Below are 17,269 nucleotides of genomic sequence, written 5' to 3' on the forward strand. Positions count from 1 at the left end.
GAGAAAGCAAGCGTTGCCACCTCATAGTTGATCTTCTGGTCTCATCAGAACAAGTCCCTCTAATTTGTTCATCCTAAAAAACACCTGAAATCAAAAAAAAAGGCAGATGGAGGGTGAACAGCAAAGTCTAAAGGACACAATGTAGGTGCAGTAGGAAGCTTGAAGCACAGGAACCCATTGCAGACCGTACACCGAGCTTTATCTGCACAGTCTATAACCAGGCAGGAGAATGTGGCCAGTTATTAGGGTCCAGCCAGCAGCGTTTAAGTGGTGCGTGGTGCTTTGATGCCGTGGCAATTGGCATCAGATCAAGAGGGATTCATTTACAACATAGACTTCAACACTGGGAGAGGTTGCACATACGTCCTCTCTGAAGTCAGCTCAGAAGCTCCATCTGATGTAGACCACAGCCACACGCACCCATTGCAGGGCACGAGCCAATGATGCAGAATTGCTGCAAAGGGTGAGGTCACAGGAAGCACGTGTGGGTGAGTCAGTGGATCTTGCACATAAAGCTTGCTCTCAGGTGTCTGCAGCAACTTCTGGATCCAGGTGGTGGCAAAGAACGACTGTGGTGCTGATCACCCATTCGAAGAGACCATCCTCTGAACCCGTAGTATATCACAGCTATTGATGTGAGCTGGGAAGCCCCTGCCATCAGATCCTACGTATCAACAGTACGGTCCGAATTTTGCCCAAGTGTAATTTCACTGATTTCACTGGCTTCCAACCATGGCACAGGGGCTTTCCTGGCCGGAAATCAGTGTCTGAGATACTGGACCACCAATGGTGATCCGTCAGAATACATATCTACCAGCCGTCAAGGCAGGACCCATTTGTTTCTGCTGCCCATCTAATTCTGTCTTGGTAATTTTCTGTATTATGATTTTTTGTGAATCCGCTGTGGTGAGTGACAGGCCCTACTCGGGCGTATCGCCCCTCACTTTTGTAAGCACTCCCAAACCTAGAGCACTGCTCCTCTGCAGCCGTACACACCACACGGCCTCAGTATGGTCAGAGATAGCAGAGCAGTTTCTCAGACTGCCCGCTAGACGAGTCAAACTAACTGGCCCTAGAGTCGAGGATTCGGACCCGATTGACAGAAGAAACACACATCAAACAGCCCAATCTCCTTACCAAGAAGGGCTTGTTACACAACTGTTAAGAAGCAGCTGAGCTGTGCACAGACAGGCTCACCATCATTGTTGAATGAGCGCTAGACATTTTTTTTTCCTGTCGAGGCTTTGCTGAGTTTTCCGATCTCCTGGCAACCAAACCTCTACGAATACTGCTCTTCGCATACTGACCTCCCCCTAGATCCGACAATGTAGGTTTTAAGTTACTGTATCTCTGGTAAGAGAGCCCATGTCTCAGGTAGGTGGTATTCGTCGCCCAATTAAACAAGGCAGCCCTCAACATTTGGGAGATGTTCATGCTTTGCACAAAGCAGTAATTATAAGCGAGGAGCAGAGGGGTGAGAACTGGAATGTGGGACCAGGCTGCGGTCAATCTTTGATGGGGGCACTTCAAACAGAGGAGTGAAAGTTAGTGCCCCAACCTGACCGATCCAAGATCTTCCCCTCTCTGGAGGTGCGAAAGGGGCTCCACCTTCTTCTCTCCACACTCCCTGCTGCACATGCTCCAGCTACTTTGTTTGGGGAGTGATGAAAGATTGCAGGGCCTTTGCTCCAAGTGGCTGCATATCCCAGATGCCTGTGCATTCCTCCTCTATCACCCAAAAGCAGCTTAGGCTAGCAGACAGTGAGCCAGTTGAATGCTGATCTTCAGGTGGTACCAGTACTTGGCTCCATGTTCACCTTTCCATGCCATTTTCTCCTCCCCATTTTGGCTTGGATTCAGACTCCAATAGTGAATCTGGAGCCCTGCTGGACATTTTATTCTCTGACCTAAACTGCAGAGCGTGTTTTATCCCTATCTGTTCTCCTCTTCTTCACAAATACCTCCAGTGCTCTCAGTATCTTCCTTGCCCTAACTCATCCGACTGACACTTGCACAGAGCTGGCTGGCTGGCTGGATAGCCCAGTGCTTAGAGCTCATTTCCAGTCACCGAACGCCTATGCCCTGGAAACATGGGGAAGTCCTAGGGATGAAAGGGACCTCAAGTCACATTTTCCAGGCCCCTGCAGAGATACAAGATTTGCTATTTATAACCCACCCGAGAGATGCCTGGCCAGCCTCCTCCCAAGCATCCCACCTTGCTGAAACCCTCCTAGACACTGATGAAAGGCAGGAGAGCACTACAAAATGCAAAAGCGGCTGCTTTTTTGGTCTGCATTTCAGCTTGGCGAGACTTCTTCCACTGGCCCATACACCTAATGCTAGAGTTGCAGGATAAAATGGTTCAGTTGTTTTCTCCTTAAATTCCCCTCTACGCTCAAATTATTAATGCTGAAACAATGCAGCAGCATGCCCGTGTTAACAGTTGGCATTTTGCAATGGAGTCAGAAAGCACATTCCTTCCTCAGCCTCCTCCCTGCTTATCTCTTCTCCCTCCCCCAAAAGCACATCAAGATAAAAGTTATTGGAACAATAAAATCCATAACTGAAGCATGCGAGAGCAATGGAATGGGGTGGGCCTCAGAGGTCCCATTTGGAGTCCAAATGGCAAAAGCAGCCACAGCAACAAAGAGAGTCACAGAAACCACAAGCCACTTTTGGGAGACCCAGGAGTGCGGTTCCTTAAAGCTATTCCCGACAAAAGATGTGCGATAGTCTATATTGACAAACCTCTCCTTACACCAGTCTAATTAAACTGGTTGGTACAAAACCCTGTGTCGCTTCACTTAATAAATCACCAATCTGCAGCAGTAAGAGAGACTGCTCCTGTTATATTTAGCCAAGGGAAGCCAGGGTTTTCAGCCGCTTGAGCATGCCCCTGTGCAAAGCTGCACTGAGTTTTACTAAACTGTGTTTAGAAAGAGAAAAAAATACCACGCTTTTAAATAGGTGCAACTGCATGTGAACAAGGCCTCAGGCTTCTTTGCAAAAAATTCATAGCCAGTATTCGCTACTGGAGCAATGAGAGCTGTACGTCTGGGCAGGATGCAGCACTTTTACCCCCTCTGCTCAGAAGTTACTAGTTTTGGGTTTGTTTTTTTTTATAGTAGGCAAATCCAGAGGCTGTTGCCACTGCTGCTCTTACCATACCCAAGGGCAATGCACAGCACTCCACACTCACCCTTCCAGAAGGCTTCAATATTTAATAGCACATATGCCTTTGTGAACAACACTGCATGCCCCTCACAAAATGACAAACCAAGTTTCCATCTGAAGTGGCAAAGAGGCGACGGGACCTGCCGGTGCTGATCCACGCAGCTGTGGGGAAGAACAGCCAGCACTGATTAGCCAGGATGCAGATGCTGCTTTTTGTATGTTCACCTTTTTGCAGCATACCCTGATTTTCTTTATTTATACTACTTAACCCTCTGTCCCGTCCCCCCCCCAATCTCCAGCACTGCAGTGAGATCAAGGCATAAACTTATCTGTGAAATCAGGGTCCCTGTAACTTCACCTCAGCTATTCAAATTCACATTTAACAACCTCTGTTTCAATGCTTTGCTGCCATCAGATTGGTCAGCTCCTTCTTCTGCTAGCAAGGATGCTTGCTGGGGTGCTACATTATTAAACGGGTCTTGCAAAGCAGTTCTCCCCTCCAGCCCTGGTAACCAATATGAAGGTCCCTGAAAGTCTGCATTATTTATCTGACAGTAGTGTGAAGGGCCAGCTAACTGTGACATTACTTACCATGCCCAACCATCCCCCCAAGACCTCGGGCTTAGATCCACGGTAAGCTGAGCTCCTATTTAAGCCTGCCTCAGGCTGGTGCCAGACAGACACCCAAGGGAGCACTCTCAGAATTGTGCACATGAAGCCACTGTGCGCAATACTGGTGTTTGTACAGAGCACCCATCAGCCCCAAGTCGAACAGGCCATTTCGCATACACAGAACCACAATCTTGTACGTTTTTTGCATTAGCAATTCTGAAAAATCCAGTGTAACCTTGCTGAGCAGAAGACCGGGAGTCAGATAGAGATCCCAGGCTCGGGCAAAGCAAGTGATGCTGGGGCAAGCCATTTCAGTTCTCCAAGCCTCAGTTTATTCATCTGCCAACTAGAGCTGACAGTTCCCTTATTATGAGCTTTTAGTCACCGTTCATCAAGAGCTTTGAGATGCAAGATGAAAAAAAAAAAAAAGTGATGCAACATAAATACAAGGCACTTATCCTCAGTGGACACAACGGAGCCCAGCCACGCTAACAGTATGGATAGGATTACAATCTATATCAGAATTGAGGTAGGTTAGCAGAACCTTATAGGGAAGCTTATTACACCCCCACCCACAACAGGTTTACAGACAGCCAGTCCTAAACACACCTTCCAAGGCTACCATTATAAATTCAACATAGAAGCCTATCCATCAAAAGCATGTTTCGATTTCTAGGGGTGGGGAGGAAGGACCTCAAGAAGACGGACAACAAAGCTGACTGGTTTTAAAATCAGTTTCACTCTTTATTTGAATTTTTACATGCCACAAATGTACACGAGTTGCACATCCCAACCAGGTGGTTCGTGACTAGCGACAAACAGCCAGCTGTAAACACAAGTGTAAAACAAGGGCACAGATGGGGCTGTTAAAAATTGAGGAGTTTGTCAGTCATTTGCAAACAGGTGGCATGAGTTCCTGGTGTCATTTAGCCCATTACAGGGTCACACCTTGAGATTTGGAGAGCCATTTTCTCCAATCATCCCGTAACGGGTGGAACTTGTATATGTTCTCTTCCGTATCAACACGATTCGACAGCCTAGAATGGCTTTGGTAGCAGTTATATACCAAGAGAGGAGTATGCAGAGACCAACTGGCCCTTTAATGCCTCTTTTTTTTTTTGGCAATCGCTATTCTTCTCAATGCCAGTAGTTTTTACAAGTGGTGGGGGGGACAATTCATCTCCTGTTTATATAGAAGGGAGAGGGACAGGGACTCTCATGCTGGCATTTATTTTCAAAGAAAGTTTTGATAGACAAACGTTTCCTCAGCAGCCTTGGGCAGGGAGTTGCAGCTTCCACTTCAAAGGACAAACTTCAAAAACGCATCCAGTGTCCTAATGGTTTTGTGCTACATTACTTAATTGTCATACAGCTAATTAGCCATGCCTGATTTTGCATTCTCAGTGCAGAGATGAAGTTCACACAGGAGGGGCGACTTACAAAAATAAATAAATAAAACAAGGCACCAGGCATCCCAACTCCAAGGGTACTCACATAAAAAAAACCCCACCACACACTTACCAGTTTAAAAGCTAAAATAAAAATAAATAAATAGAAAAAACAACATAGCAATTAAACCTATACTGATCCATCTTCCCTCTGATCTGGGAGCTTTGAATTTCCACGGGGCGTAGATACAGTTTTGGCTGGCGCATGGTAGGACTTTCAAAATCCTAATTATTTCCCTATCACCGAGAACGAACGGGATCAATAGATGCTGCCAACTGACCCCTTTCCTCCAGTGTCAGGGGGAAATAAAAAAAAAAAAGGGAGAGGGTGGGAGAAACGAGGGTGTCAGAGGTCAATGCCACTGGAAACAATAGATATCGATGTCTCCATTCATTTCAAACAGCAGAAAGGTCAATGTCTCCCTTGCTTCATGTTTTATGGCTGAAATCCTGCTGCTAACAGCAACAATGTTAATAGTCAGGCCCCATCCATCCATTTTTATTATTATTATTTCTAACCAGGTTGGCCATTTTGAACATTCAAAGAAAGCTGGAAAGCAGCCGTCGGGGGCGGGCAGAGGGAGCTGGCCTGGAAATTAATGGAAGAGCTGGTTTTCATTAGTTGGAAAGGCTATGTGTCCCCCTACCTGTGCTCTGCTCCGTGCTGCGGTGTCCCTCGCTGCCCCCTAAAAAATGAAAAGGGCCCGAGGCAACATCCCTTCGCTATTAATCATTATTCCCCGTACAACCTCCTGATTGGTTTCTATGGAAATGATTCTCCTGCTAGAGTGCCCCGGCTGCCTGTGCCTCCGATCGAACGGGGAGGAGACCCTGCAAAGAGAGAGAGAGAGATTTTCCTCTGCAGTAGCTCAGCACCGCTTGTAACGCTTCCTTCTCTGTGGGTTTATACTTCTCCAGGCAGGGGGGAAAAGCTTTGTCTGGACAGGGCATCAGCCAGGATCAGCATGTAGTGGGCTGAGACGCCCGTAAGCAGATCAGACAAACCTGCTGTGCTGTCTGGGACACTCATTTTTGCTAAGTGACTAGGATGTTTGTGCAGCGGGGATACCGCAGTGCGAGAGTTACGGAGGCGGCTGGATCCAGGAGGAGGTGGAAGTGGGCAGAATAGGAGGGGAGAGCACTGGTACCTGACCTCCTACGAAGGACTCCCAGGACTCCCAGCCCTCCCACCTTGGACCGGGAGAGCGAGGGGAGGATTCCCCCGGCCCTGCTCAGGGACAGCCTGCTGTTAGCGGGACACATCCCAGGAGGGGAAGATGAACAGCCCCTGCCTGGGATGCTCCCTAAGGCCCTTAGTGTTTTGCATCTCTCTCCTTCCCTCCCAAGAAAGACGAATTTCCATGCGGACGGCAGCAGGCAGTGGCAGTGCCCTCCCTCCCTGCCAGGCCAGGCTGAGCAACTGAGCCCTGCTCCCATCACCCCCCAGGACTCTACCCTAGCTGCTGCTCTCAGGCAGATCCGGCTTTCCAGCACCCTGCCCTGGGCTGATGAACATGCACCCCTATTTTACATACAGGGCAAAGCGAGGTGCAGGACTGAAACACTTGCCCCAAGTCGCACAAGAAGCCAGTGGCCCCGCAGTCTGACCACTGACCCGCGCTCTCTCACCTTCCCTTTCATCTCCTCCTCAGGTGCCAGTCTACAGGACGACAGCTGAGTCTCTCGGAGCACTGGGAACCTGGCTATGTGGAGGGTGATGGCATCACAGCACCCCATCAGGGCTGGTGCTAGGGGGCATGACGACAGCTAAGGAAAGCCCAAAAGGGAGGAGAAGCCCCGTGCAGGTTCGCGTCCCCCAGTAGGCACCTTTCCAAGCTCACTGACCCAAGCACTAGCACAATCTCTCTCGCTCTCACACACAAACCAAGTCACCTCTGACGGCTGGAGCGTGCAGGGCTGCTGGACTTTGGAGCCCCTTTGCTACACCCGCTCTGGCACAAGTGAGGTTACAAACAACTCCTTATTTCCACTTCTGCCACTTCCTTAGCGCATGTGGGCATAGAGGTATCTAAAGAAAATGGTGTTAGTGGGCTCATATCTCATCCAGACACTCCCAGAGGGCAGGGAAGGGCTGCAGGGGATGGGGAAAGGAGAGACAGAACTTGGTATTAAATAAGAACCAGGAACAAGAGGGGTGGAGTGGGGGATAAATAAATAAAACACAGGAAAAAAAAACCCAGTCCCTCTATTCTCTCCTCCCCAACGTGGCACGTTGGAACCTCTGCGCTGACACGGCTGCGAGCCCCATATACTCCTCTGTACAGAGCATATGGTGCTATGTTTAATAGCCCAGCTCTGCCAATTGGGGACTATTAGGGTGGGTTCTTTTCCCAGTGTAAATGTTGCAGAATATAAATTGTAATTAACACCGATGCCAAAATAGCACTTAGAGAAAATAAGCACATTATTAACATCTGGTGAATCCTGCCTGGAGTGCACAAGCAGCGGAAATTCTCACTTGCAGTAAGAGGATTTGTAGAGGGGATGCTGAGCACAGGGCCACAGGTTTGGGGGAGTGGGGAAGGGAGATTTTTTTTTTGGTCTCCTTACTGCTTCTTGAGGTACCGTCTTTCCTACCTGTTGCTGGTCTAGTTAGGATCGTCACTGCTGCTATTAGGAATGATGACCTGCTCCCATGAATCCGCTCGAATGACCCCTTTTCAGCAGCTGCCCCAGATCTGAACAGGATCCAGCAGGTGCCACTGAAGCCACCAACAAGAAGGACACAGGAGCTGCTGGCTCCCTCGGCACTGGAGCTCATGGAGCCATCCCTCATAGATGCACAAGTGCACATCAGAAGGGGAGATCCTGGGTCGAGGTGGGGAAGGGTTTATTTTGGAAACATTCAGGTGCCAGCAATAAGCTGATGCAGGACATCATTAGCGCATGGGATCCATCCCTTTATGCATGAAGTGGAGCTGGCTCCATACCTTTAACCCCTTTGCATTCCCTCTCCAGCAATGATATTGCAGGCAATGGGGATACAGGTAGAAAAGCATCCTTCGGCAGAGCTTCAAAAGTCCCTCCTTGCCTCTCCCCAGTAATGCATGAGCAGGAAGGAAGCAAGCCAGCAGCTGTGCAGAGATAACATGGCCTCAGCTTGACAGGGCAGTGGCTTACATCCCTTCCTAGAAGTCTACCCCATCTGGGAGTTAGGGGATGCTGCAGCTTACCTTAGAAGGCACAAAACAGATAAGAGATAGATACAGGATGGGTAGAAAAACTGGGAGTTCTGGGAGTGCTAGACAATAAACAGTGGTAGGGCACTTGGCGAAAAGGGCAGTTACTCCTTTCCATGCTCTTGCTTAACCAAAAACCAAACCACAAGTCGGAGACGGTTCGAAAGTCCTATGTAGCACTGGAGCACCCTGCTAGCAGCTTGGCTGATGCTGTGCTGCAGGACACCTGCTTGAAGCAAGGGCACAAACTCTTGACAGCATCTATTAGATGCATGGTCAGAGGCTTAACACTAGGTCCCCTTCTCTGGGCAGCTGGGCTTGAGGGGAAGGAAGATGTTAAATCCCCATTCCCCAGGGAAGGACAGGGAAAAGTCTGCAGAAAGGCTAAACTGTCCGACTGGAGCTCCTACCCATAAAGAGAAATGCAAACATGCACGTACAGGTTCATTTAGTAATGCATAGTTGCACCGTTAGGCTTCTGCTGAGAGAAGTCTGGAAGTGCTCTGCGACTGTGCCCTACTTGTAGGTATTAGCTGGGGCTGGTCCAGGATTTAACATGCAGAACAGGAGCTTCCAGACTTATTTAGCCAGATGCTGGCAAATCAGCAGGGATCCTGGTTTTCTCCGATAAAAAAAAATCCAAAATTCTCTGACTTAGCAAAAAAAATCCACATTTTCCATGATTAAAGCAAAATGCCATTATATATTATTTGGATTGACAAAAGCATTTTGTTTTAATCATGGAAATACATGGATAGGGGGAGGGGGTTAAATCAGGGAATTTGGATTTTTTTTTTTTTTAATCAGAGAAAACCAGGATCCCCAGCAATCAGAGTAGGGAAAGAGTAGCTGAGGTTTGATCCATGAAGATGAAGTCTGCTTTCAAATCTATCCCTCTGAAATGATGACACGATTCCCAGGAGCAGCTGTGCACTGGACAGCACATGCAGCTATGGCAGTACTGTGTGGGAAATACTGGCCAGGAAATGATGATGCCACCTGGAGAAATATTGGGTTTCCTTCCAGGAATGATGTCACAGCACATCTGCTTAGCTCATCATCACCAAGCATTCAAGAAACTCTGGTGGATAGCCTGTACCACAGAACTCTCCACAGAGCAGGATTTCCTATTGCCACCTGGAAAACTGACTATAAGAACGTGCATTTTGGCATCTGGCACAGCTGTCTGCTGCTTCAGAAAGTGCTGGATAAATAAGGCAACATGAAGATGTGACGCAGGCCATTACACACTCCTAATGACATTCAGTGGAGCAAGTGAGCCTATTGAAATGGCACTTGGAAAAATACTTCATAGGGTCTCTAAGCCAGCATGGACTCCAGCACACCGTGTAGAGACAGAGTAGGAACACCAGAGCCGCAGCTCCGCTGCATGGTGGAAAAGCCTTTTCACTGGGTTTAAAGCTCCGGTGACGGCCTCAGGATAGGTGGGCCCATGCCAGACACTTGCTAACACAGGGTTTGAGAAAGCAGATTTCCAAGACAAAACGAGGAATTTCTGCCGCCAAGGTCAAGCAACCGGAACACCAAAGAGCAAGGAGAATGTAACGATGGCTGCAAAACGTGAACAGTCATAATTGGTTATTAAAAACAGATTCTTTTCTCAACAGAAAATATGCCTAAATACACTTCACTGCACACGGGGCTATGTATGCATTCACAGCGCAAGAGAGGTGCTGCATTTCACCTCAACAATACACCTTGGGGTCCACTTTAACTAAAGGGACATGAATGCTCCCCTGAAATCAGTCCTCCTCCTTGCCAATAACAGACTCAAGCAAAGGACAGGCACCAAGAAAACAACAGAGCATACTGCCAAAGTACACAGACAAACGCACCAGGCAACGAGAGGTGGAGGGAAAGGGAGTCCGTTACATTAGCGTGGCTTACCTTAAACTAACACAAAGTAACAGGAATTCATTATTAACCGCAGGGAAATACACCCACATGGTTCCAGAGACCTCAAGACTGGATTTTCAGGTGTAAGCACTACCCGATACAGAGTCCAAGCTCTTTTTTGCTTTGCAATTGCACTGAGTTAAAGTGACTGTCCAGCATCCAGGCAGGCGGCCTCGAGGTCAGGAAGGGACAATGCAGGCCAACAAGAAGCTTTTTTCACAGGTTCGCTCCCACCGTCCTGCACGTGATGGCAGGGTCACCACCACAGGTTCGGAGGCTCTTCAGCCACTCTGCTTTTAAACAAGGTAATTTCGTCCAAGTGCATCATGGGGACATCTCTGATGACTTCGGTCAAGTCCTCATGGAGCAGAGGGAAAATGACGACATTTAATGCCGGGCGCTCGGCCTGGAAACTGAATCAGATACAAGCGATTAGCTGAGAGGCAGAGCTAATTCCCAATATGGCTTGCAAGGAGCTGGTACTGCAGGCACAGGGGGAAGGGGAGGCTCACTCACAGTGAAGTGGACAGCCCGAACCCAGTTCTCCCACCTACATCTCATATGTGGACGAAGCAGCCCAGGGCCCACTGCAAAATTATGCGTTTGGCTGAACAGAAAGGAGTCCTGAGCTTGAGGGGACTGAGAAACTGCACCATGCAGGTCTTTTGCTGCTTTGTCCAAGGTATCCCTCCGCCTGGGAGCAGCAATTCAAACCCTCACTGCCACCGGTGACTTTTACAGCCAGTAAAAACAAGGACAAAGCTATGCAGACAAAGCTACACAGCATTTCCTCTAAGCCTGAGCTGGGATGATGGCTTGGGGTACGGCACAGGAAGGGAGAACACTACAACTGGAGGGGGGGAAAAAGGGAGAGGCTGAGAAGTTTTCAATCTGCAGGAAGATGTAGGGCACGTTGGCACAATACACCAGCAACAGCTTCATTTCCAAAGGCCACAGAACCTGTGACAGGTGCACGCAGCCCCAGCTGGAGCAGGCACAAGCAAACCAAGACACCACTAGAATTTTGATTTCCGGCACTTTTGATGTACTACACTTTTACTACCACTTTTTACAACAATCTTTCTTTCCCCCTGTAACTCCATCCCCTTCTGCTCCCAAATATTTTGCCGCTCCACTCTACCTTCAGCAGAGGACAACCATCACAGACCTTTAAACTGAGAGCGGGTTGATGTGACAACAGGAGACAGGAGCAGCAGGGTGGCAATTACAGAACAAGAGAAGAGAACAGCAGAGTTAAAACCATATACACAATGATTGTTAAAAAAAAAAAAAATTAAAAAAAAAAGGCCGAACCCAGGCAGCAAGGGCTATGCACAACAGCTAGCCAAGGAAGAACAAGCTACGAAGGAAGGGAAATTAAGTGCTGTAAAAAGAACAATATTCATAGAGGGACAGTGAAATCTTTTAGTGCTGGGTGGACAATGGAGAAATTCATGCCATACCCACATAGTTGGTAGAACAGGTTTTAAACCACAGCTGTTGCTAGCAGGGCTGTGGCCATCTCTCTGAGGACTGCATGACCAGAGTTTACATCTTAGCTGTTTTAAACTAGACCAGACAGATCCAACTCACAGCATGAGCCCACAGAGACCGAATCTAATTCAGCCTGTGCGCCGTGTCTGAACTGTAGAGTCCACTGGAGATGAAGCTTCTTGACAGCACAATTCTGAGTTTATCAATAGCACAGGAAGAGCTCCCGTATCATAGAAAGGCAGGAAGGGAGGGCCGTAGGGCAGCCCAATGTCCAGGTACTAGTAGCAGTAAAAATTAAAATCCAGGTGCTAATAGTAATGCTATAGTAATTATGGACAATTAGAAGTTAATGCCAACAGATATCCTGCTGAAGATTGGCAAGTACCTAGCTTTTGTGGCTCTAAGATAGATCTAGCGAGCCCCTCCCATAAACAGGAGCTTGGTTATTTAGGCACTGCTTCCAGTACTACCTCGTTTACAGCCGCCTTGGGGGCCTCTACCACTACTAGCAAGCTACTTTGAGAAGCAGGTACCTCCAGGCTGCTGTGTCTAGGTTGCCTCTGCTACTTCCAAGCCGCTAGTTCACAGCCTCTGCACTGTGTCCCCCACTTCCCCAAAGAGTTATGTAAAGCACTTCTCTCAGAACCCCCTTCTGCAGTGATGCCAAGAAGACCTGAGCCAATAGCTAGCAGCTAAATAGAGAAGCATCCTGGTCAAATGAACAGTGAAAGTTAGATAAATAACTGAAAATACAATACAATAGGTGAGTACAACCTGATATTTTCCCCTACCCCTCTCCCCCCAATATAGATGTCTTCTCCAAGCCTTCACTCCTACAGAGAAAGCCATGCAAGTAGACCAATGGCACTTGGGGGCAGGGGAGAATCTGCCCATGAACTTGGTAAAATTTTGGCCTTCTGATATAAACTGCCCAAAGTATGAAAAAACATCTGCCTATTCCTAGGCAAGTGCAACACCCAGCACAGCAAATCCCCACTGAGGTCTGGGTGCTAGCATAACCACATGCAAGGTTGTCAGTCATAAGCAGCCTCTACATGCGGCAATAAAAACAGAATCTAAATGGGTTTTCGCAATAAATGTGCTACTAAGACAACTTGGGGAAAAAAAACAAACAAGCTGCTTATAAATTCCAACTGTCAGGGAAGTGATGGAGACATTTTGGAAGAGGTCTGAACGGGAGCAGCCACAAAGATGGGCAGAATTAATCTCGGCTTTTTGCAACCTTTTTTTCAAAACTGTATGGTACTGTGAGCCTTGTAAGAGACCTATCGTAGCAAGTTTACGAGCATGGGAGGAATTATCAGGCAATGAAATGCACATGGTTCTCTCTCTTTCACACACCCCCTCTCCTCCAGTGCCCATTTCAAAACTGTGTTGAACAAGCAGCTGTCATAACACTGAACTGGGATTAGCAGTCCCCCAAACAGGCTCCTCTGCAGACTATATCCGAGAACTGCAAGAGTCCTCTGCCGGAAGGCAATTCCACTCTTGCTCCACCTGTCCAGGTGAGCCAGATTAAGTGAGAAGCACTTAGTGCAGTAACAAGAAAAGACCCCAGGCACAGGATGGAGATGGAAAGCTGGGGAAAGGATTGAATTAATGAGTTGCAGAATAGCTACCATAATCTTGAAGCCTCTTTACTTAGTCCACACCTGGATGGACTTCAAAACTAGCTCTACCTCTGGAAGGGTATAATGAAAGCCTGCAGGATAGATGGGGGGGAGGATGTGGATCGGGAAAGCCCAAAAGAGTTGCAGTTCTAGACATGAATCCCCGTCTTATTCCAAGGGACACAAGCCAAAGACACATTCACGTGTTTCCTACAAGGATCTCCACGTTTAATTAATCAACAGCAAGTTTTCCATGCAGCTGACTATATTGCAGTATTCATCTTTTACTCAGGGGTGATTGCTGGGATAACAAAAGGTGGATATTTTTTGCAGTAGCCACTGGTCTAATATGTGTAACCTCAAACCAACAGAAGTCCAGTGGTTCATTTTACAAGCAGGTTTCTGAAGAGGTTGCATTTCCATATGAGCTCGTATATTTATGCTGGCTTCAGTAGCTGGCCACAGTCATCCATTGAGCTAACTGATGGGGAATGCACTTAAGGTTCATTTTGGCATCAGCAGAGGTATGACATGATGCTACAACTAGACCTACCACCCTGCAGGAGACCAAAGAAGAGGAATCGGACTTTGCCGCCTGCCCCACAACAGAATGGATGTGGACTGGGCACAGCAAGAGCATTTTCAAGGCAACAGCTTGGTAAACAACCTACCCACTGATCTCAGTTGCTTCCAATTGGGATGTCAGGATCCAATGTGTAGGTCATGGAGAAAGCCAAAGGCAGGAAAAGTTGAGAGCACATCTGTATTTCAATCAGACTGCCTTGATTTTTGTAGGACAAGAGAGTCACTACATAGAATTCATTACTTTAGGCAAATACACACGTGTGCGTTCTCAAGATGTACTTGAGAAGACGGGACCAGATGAGCCCCTTAGAACTCCACGGGCTGAAGCTGGCAAAAGGGAAACAGAGACCAGGTCCAGTTTAGATGGTATTCACCAGCAGGTTATCAATAATCCAATTCATTTATTCACGTTACAATAGCTCCCCCAAGACAATAATTAGGAAAACAGCCCTAACACACTACCTCCTCTCTCGGTTCTAAGAAAGTGCTTTGAAAGGGCAGGGTGACACCCTGAAGTGAAATGAGTCTTCTTCTTCTGGAGATCTCAGGAGGAACTTTCAGGTGATGTAACCGTCCCACTTTATGTAAGCTGGGATGGTCATCTACAGATGGTAAATTTACAGAGGATGGGAGAGGTGTGTATTGAGAAAAGTCACCAGGATTAGCACCCTCGCTGGGAATAGACCCACAAATTCAGGGCCTGGGTTGAGGGCAAGGAGAGAGAAGACCATATCTAGTTCCAGGGCTGCACCATCAAGGAGTTTTGGACCCCTCCGTGCAGAGGAAGGAGTTAGCTGTAGCAGAGAGCCAGAAGTGCCTCCATTTGGGAGCAGGTGCTGACTCCATTAAGAATGAATCCCATTCCCATGGCACAGACTTTCCTTCTCCACACCTTAGTGGGCAAGCTGCACGGCGTGGACTCTTCCACATTCACATTGCCCCTGGAGCTCTTGTCTAGAATGAACACTAACTAACCAAGAAAGGGGAACTCAGCATAGCTGTAATTCTGCCCTATATAAATTATTTCAGGTTTGTGCACTGTTCAGCCTCAACCCAACCCATTGGGCGTTCTGTTTTCATTGGAAGAGATGCTTGCGTCTTGGATTTAAACGTGGTTGAAGGCGGATGCCAACATACAAGCCCTGGCTTAGGATGTTCATGTTGCTGAAATGTGGCGTGGCAGAAGCTACAAAGAGCACCTGGAGCACTGGGGCATGCAGGAGCTGCAGCCACAGATCAGAGTGGAGCAACCAAGGGTGATGAGCTGGAACGGCAGACGTGTCAGCTTTTGACACGACGTAGATGCACGTCTTTCTTCTTTCCAACATAGTCAAACACATTCAAGAAGGTCACTTCCAGCGTAGTGCATGGGCGCTATGAATCGCAAGCATGCTTCCCTCTTCCAACATTCTCCAAAAGACACAAGGTGACAACTTGTACAGAGCCCATGGGAACCAGAGAAATACCAACGGAGGTTATTCCCGAGGTGCCTTCTTCCGGGAGACTGAGTGCTCTGCTGACATCTCCTTGAGGAGGGGTTATGAAGCTGCACTGAAGACGCTATATAAAAGCAGACCAGGTCCCCACTGCTGCTCTTGCTCCGGACCCCTGTGGGACATGAGCAATCAGCAGACTGCAACCGAGATTCCTCAACGTAACAAGCCTCCATTTTCAGGGTACCTCTCAGCTGTGGTGCTTTTCTAGCAGAGACTTTTCATACCCATGATGGCAACCTAGGGACCCCTGTTGCTTTCATCATTTTAAATTCCCTTTAAAACCTCCAGCCTGAGACTGAGAAGCATGGACAAGACTCTGGAAGTGCTGATACTTTTCCTAGGAAGGCAAGGATGGTCTGGTGTCTCGACAACACAGGGCATGGGATGCGTTATCCTCACCCCCTGAATGCAGGCAAGTGACATTGCTCAGTTTGGCCGATTCTTTGTTACTCCACGTGAGTGCTATAAGGCCTAGATGAAGAGTGCTTTGAGGATCTGAAGTGAGAGCCACTGTGCCTGCCACAGTGCATACAGAACAGCCAAGTGCACATGGCCAGCAGGAGATGAAGAGGGAAGAACAGCAGGAACGATGCCAAGCACCCAGCCCATAGGTCTTGGAGAAGTGCTCTGCCAGAACAAGCCAAAACACACTGGAAAGAGCCATTTCCTAACCGCCCCCAACAAGTGGAAAAGTTATTGCAATAATTGTTTAATTACGTTTATTTTTTTTATTTTGGAAACATATTAAAGCCATGGTTAATGGCTCAGCTCAGTCTCCTTCGCGCCCACACCCATTTACACAAAAAGAAACCAGGGCAGAGATTCCAGCAGGACTTGGCAGCTGGGAATGAGGAGATCATGCTGCGCAAGAGACGGAGATAGATCCACATTTGTGAGGAATGCATCCAAATGAGGCTATCCTCCAGGAAGGACTCCCCACCGAGTTCCTACCACGGCACACGTTCAAGTGGCGAGGAGGATGGGTTTGGGCAAGTCTCTGGAATGCGACTGAGAAGGGAATCGAGGAAATGTCCCCAAAAGAAAACAGTGAAAGTCCATCAGGAATGTACCTACACACCAAATGGATCCTCATCTCACTTGTGACTGAGGCAGGTGGGACTAATGAAGGTTCTCTCACTGCTCCCAAAACACAGTTGGATTTCACCAAACACTTCAATGAGACCTTGGGTAAGCTCACAAGGATGCACTTTGTTATTCAGCCTGGGACAGGCTGATTCAAGGGTTTCTAAGAGCAGGAAATGAGACAGACAATGAAAGCTGGAACCAGACTCTGATGATTCACTACACCAGGCTAACGATACATTAAGCCCTCTGTAATCGGAGGCAGGGGCCGAGTCCACAACATGCTTAGGCTAGTGAAGTGGGATTGGTAGCTAACGTGCCAACGCTGGGTTTGCAGAGAAAGGCGATCTACAAGGAGGTAGTTTTTCAAGGTCAGAAGGAAGGAGAGGAGGTGGGGGGGAGGCAATAAGCTGCAAGTGATAATACCAGCTTTTTGCAATGTCAGTGCAATTGTGACAGCCAGGTGGGCTGTGCGGAAGGGGGAGGGGAGGATTCGAAAGAATTCAAAGAGGATTTTGTACTAGCTTACAGCCCTCCAAATCGCCTCCCATCCCTGCCGGCTCCAAACCTCCAAGCCAGAGGTAACAGCCACAAGAAATCACTCAGAACTCAGGCCAGACTTTGAATTA

General features: G+C 48.0%; 1 protein-coding gene across 2 annotated transcripts in view; it reads right to left on the reverse strand.

Moving 5' to 3' along the window:
- FBXL18 (F-box and leucine rich repeat protein 18) overlaps positions 1-17,269 on the reverse strand; it is a 50,396-nt gene that overhangs the window by 16,684 nt on the left and 16,443 nt on the right. The window contains exon 5 of one of the 2 annotated variants that reach the window (XM_006265971.4): positions 4,507-10,764. The exons of the other annotated variant lie outside the window; for it this stretch is intronic. Coding sequence (XP_006266033.2) covers positions 10,608-10,764 — 157 coding nt within the window. The 3' untranslated portion in view covers positions 4,507-10,607. Of the gene's footprint in view, positions 1-4,506; positions 10,765-17,269 lie in introns of those variants that run through there. 2 annotated transcript variants of the gene reach the window in all.

Source organism: Alligator mississippiensis, chromosome 13, assembly GCF_030867095.1.
Source record: "Alligator mississippiensis isolate rAllMis1 chromosome 13, rAllMis1, whole genome shotgun sequence".
Lineage (NCBI taxonomy): Eukaryota > Metazoa > Chordata > Crocodylia > Alligatoridae > Alligator > Alligator mississippiensis.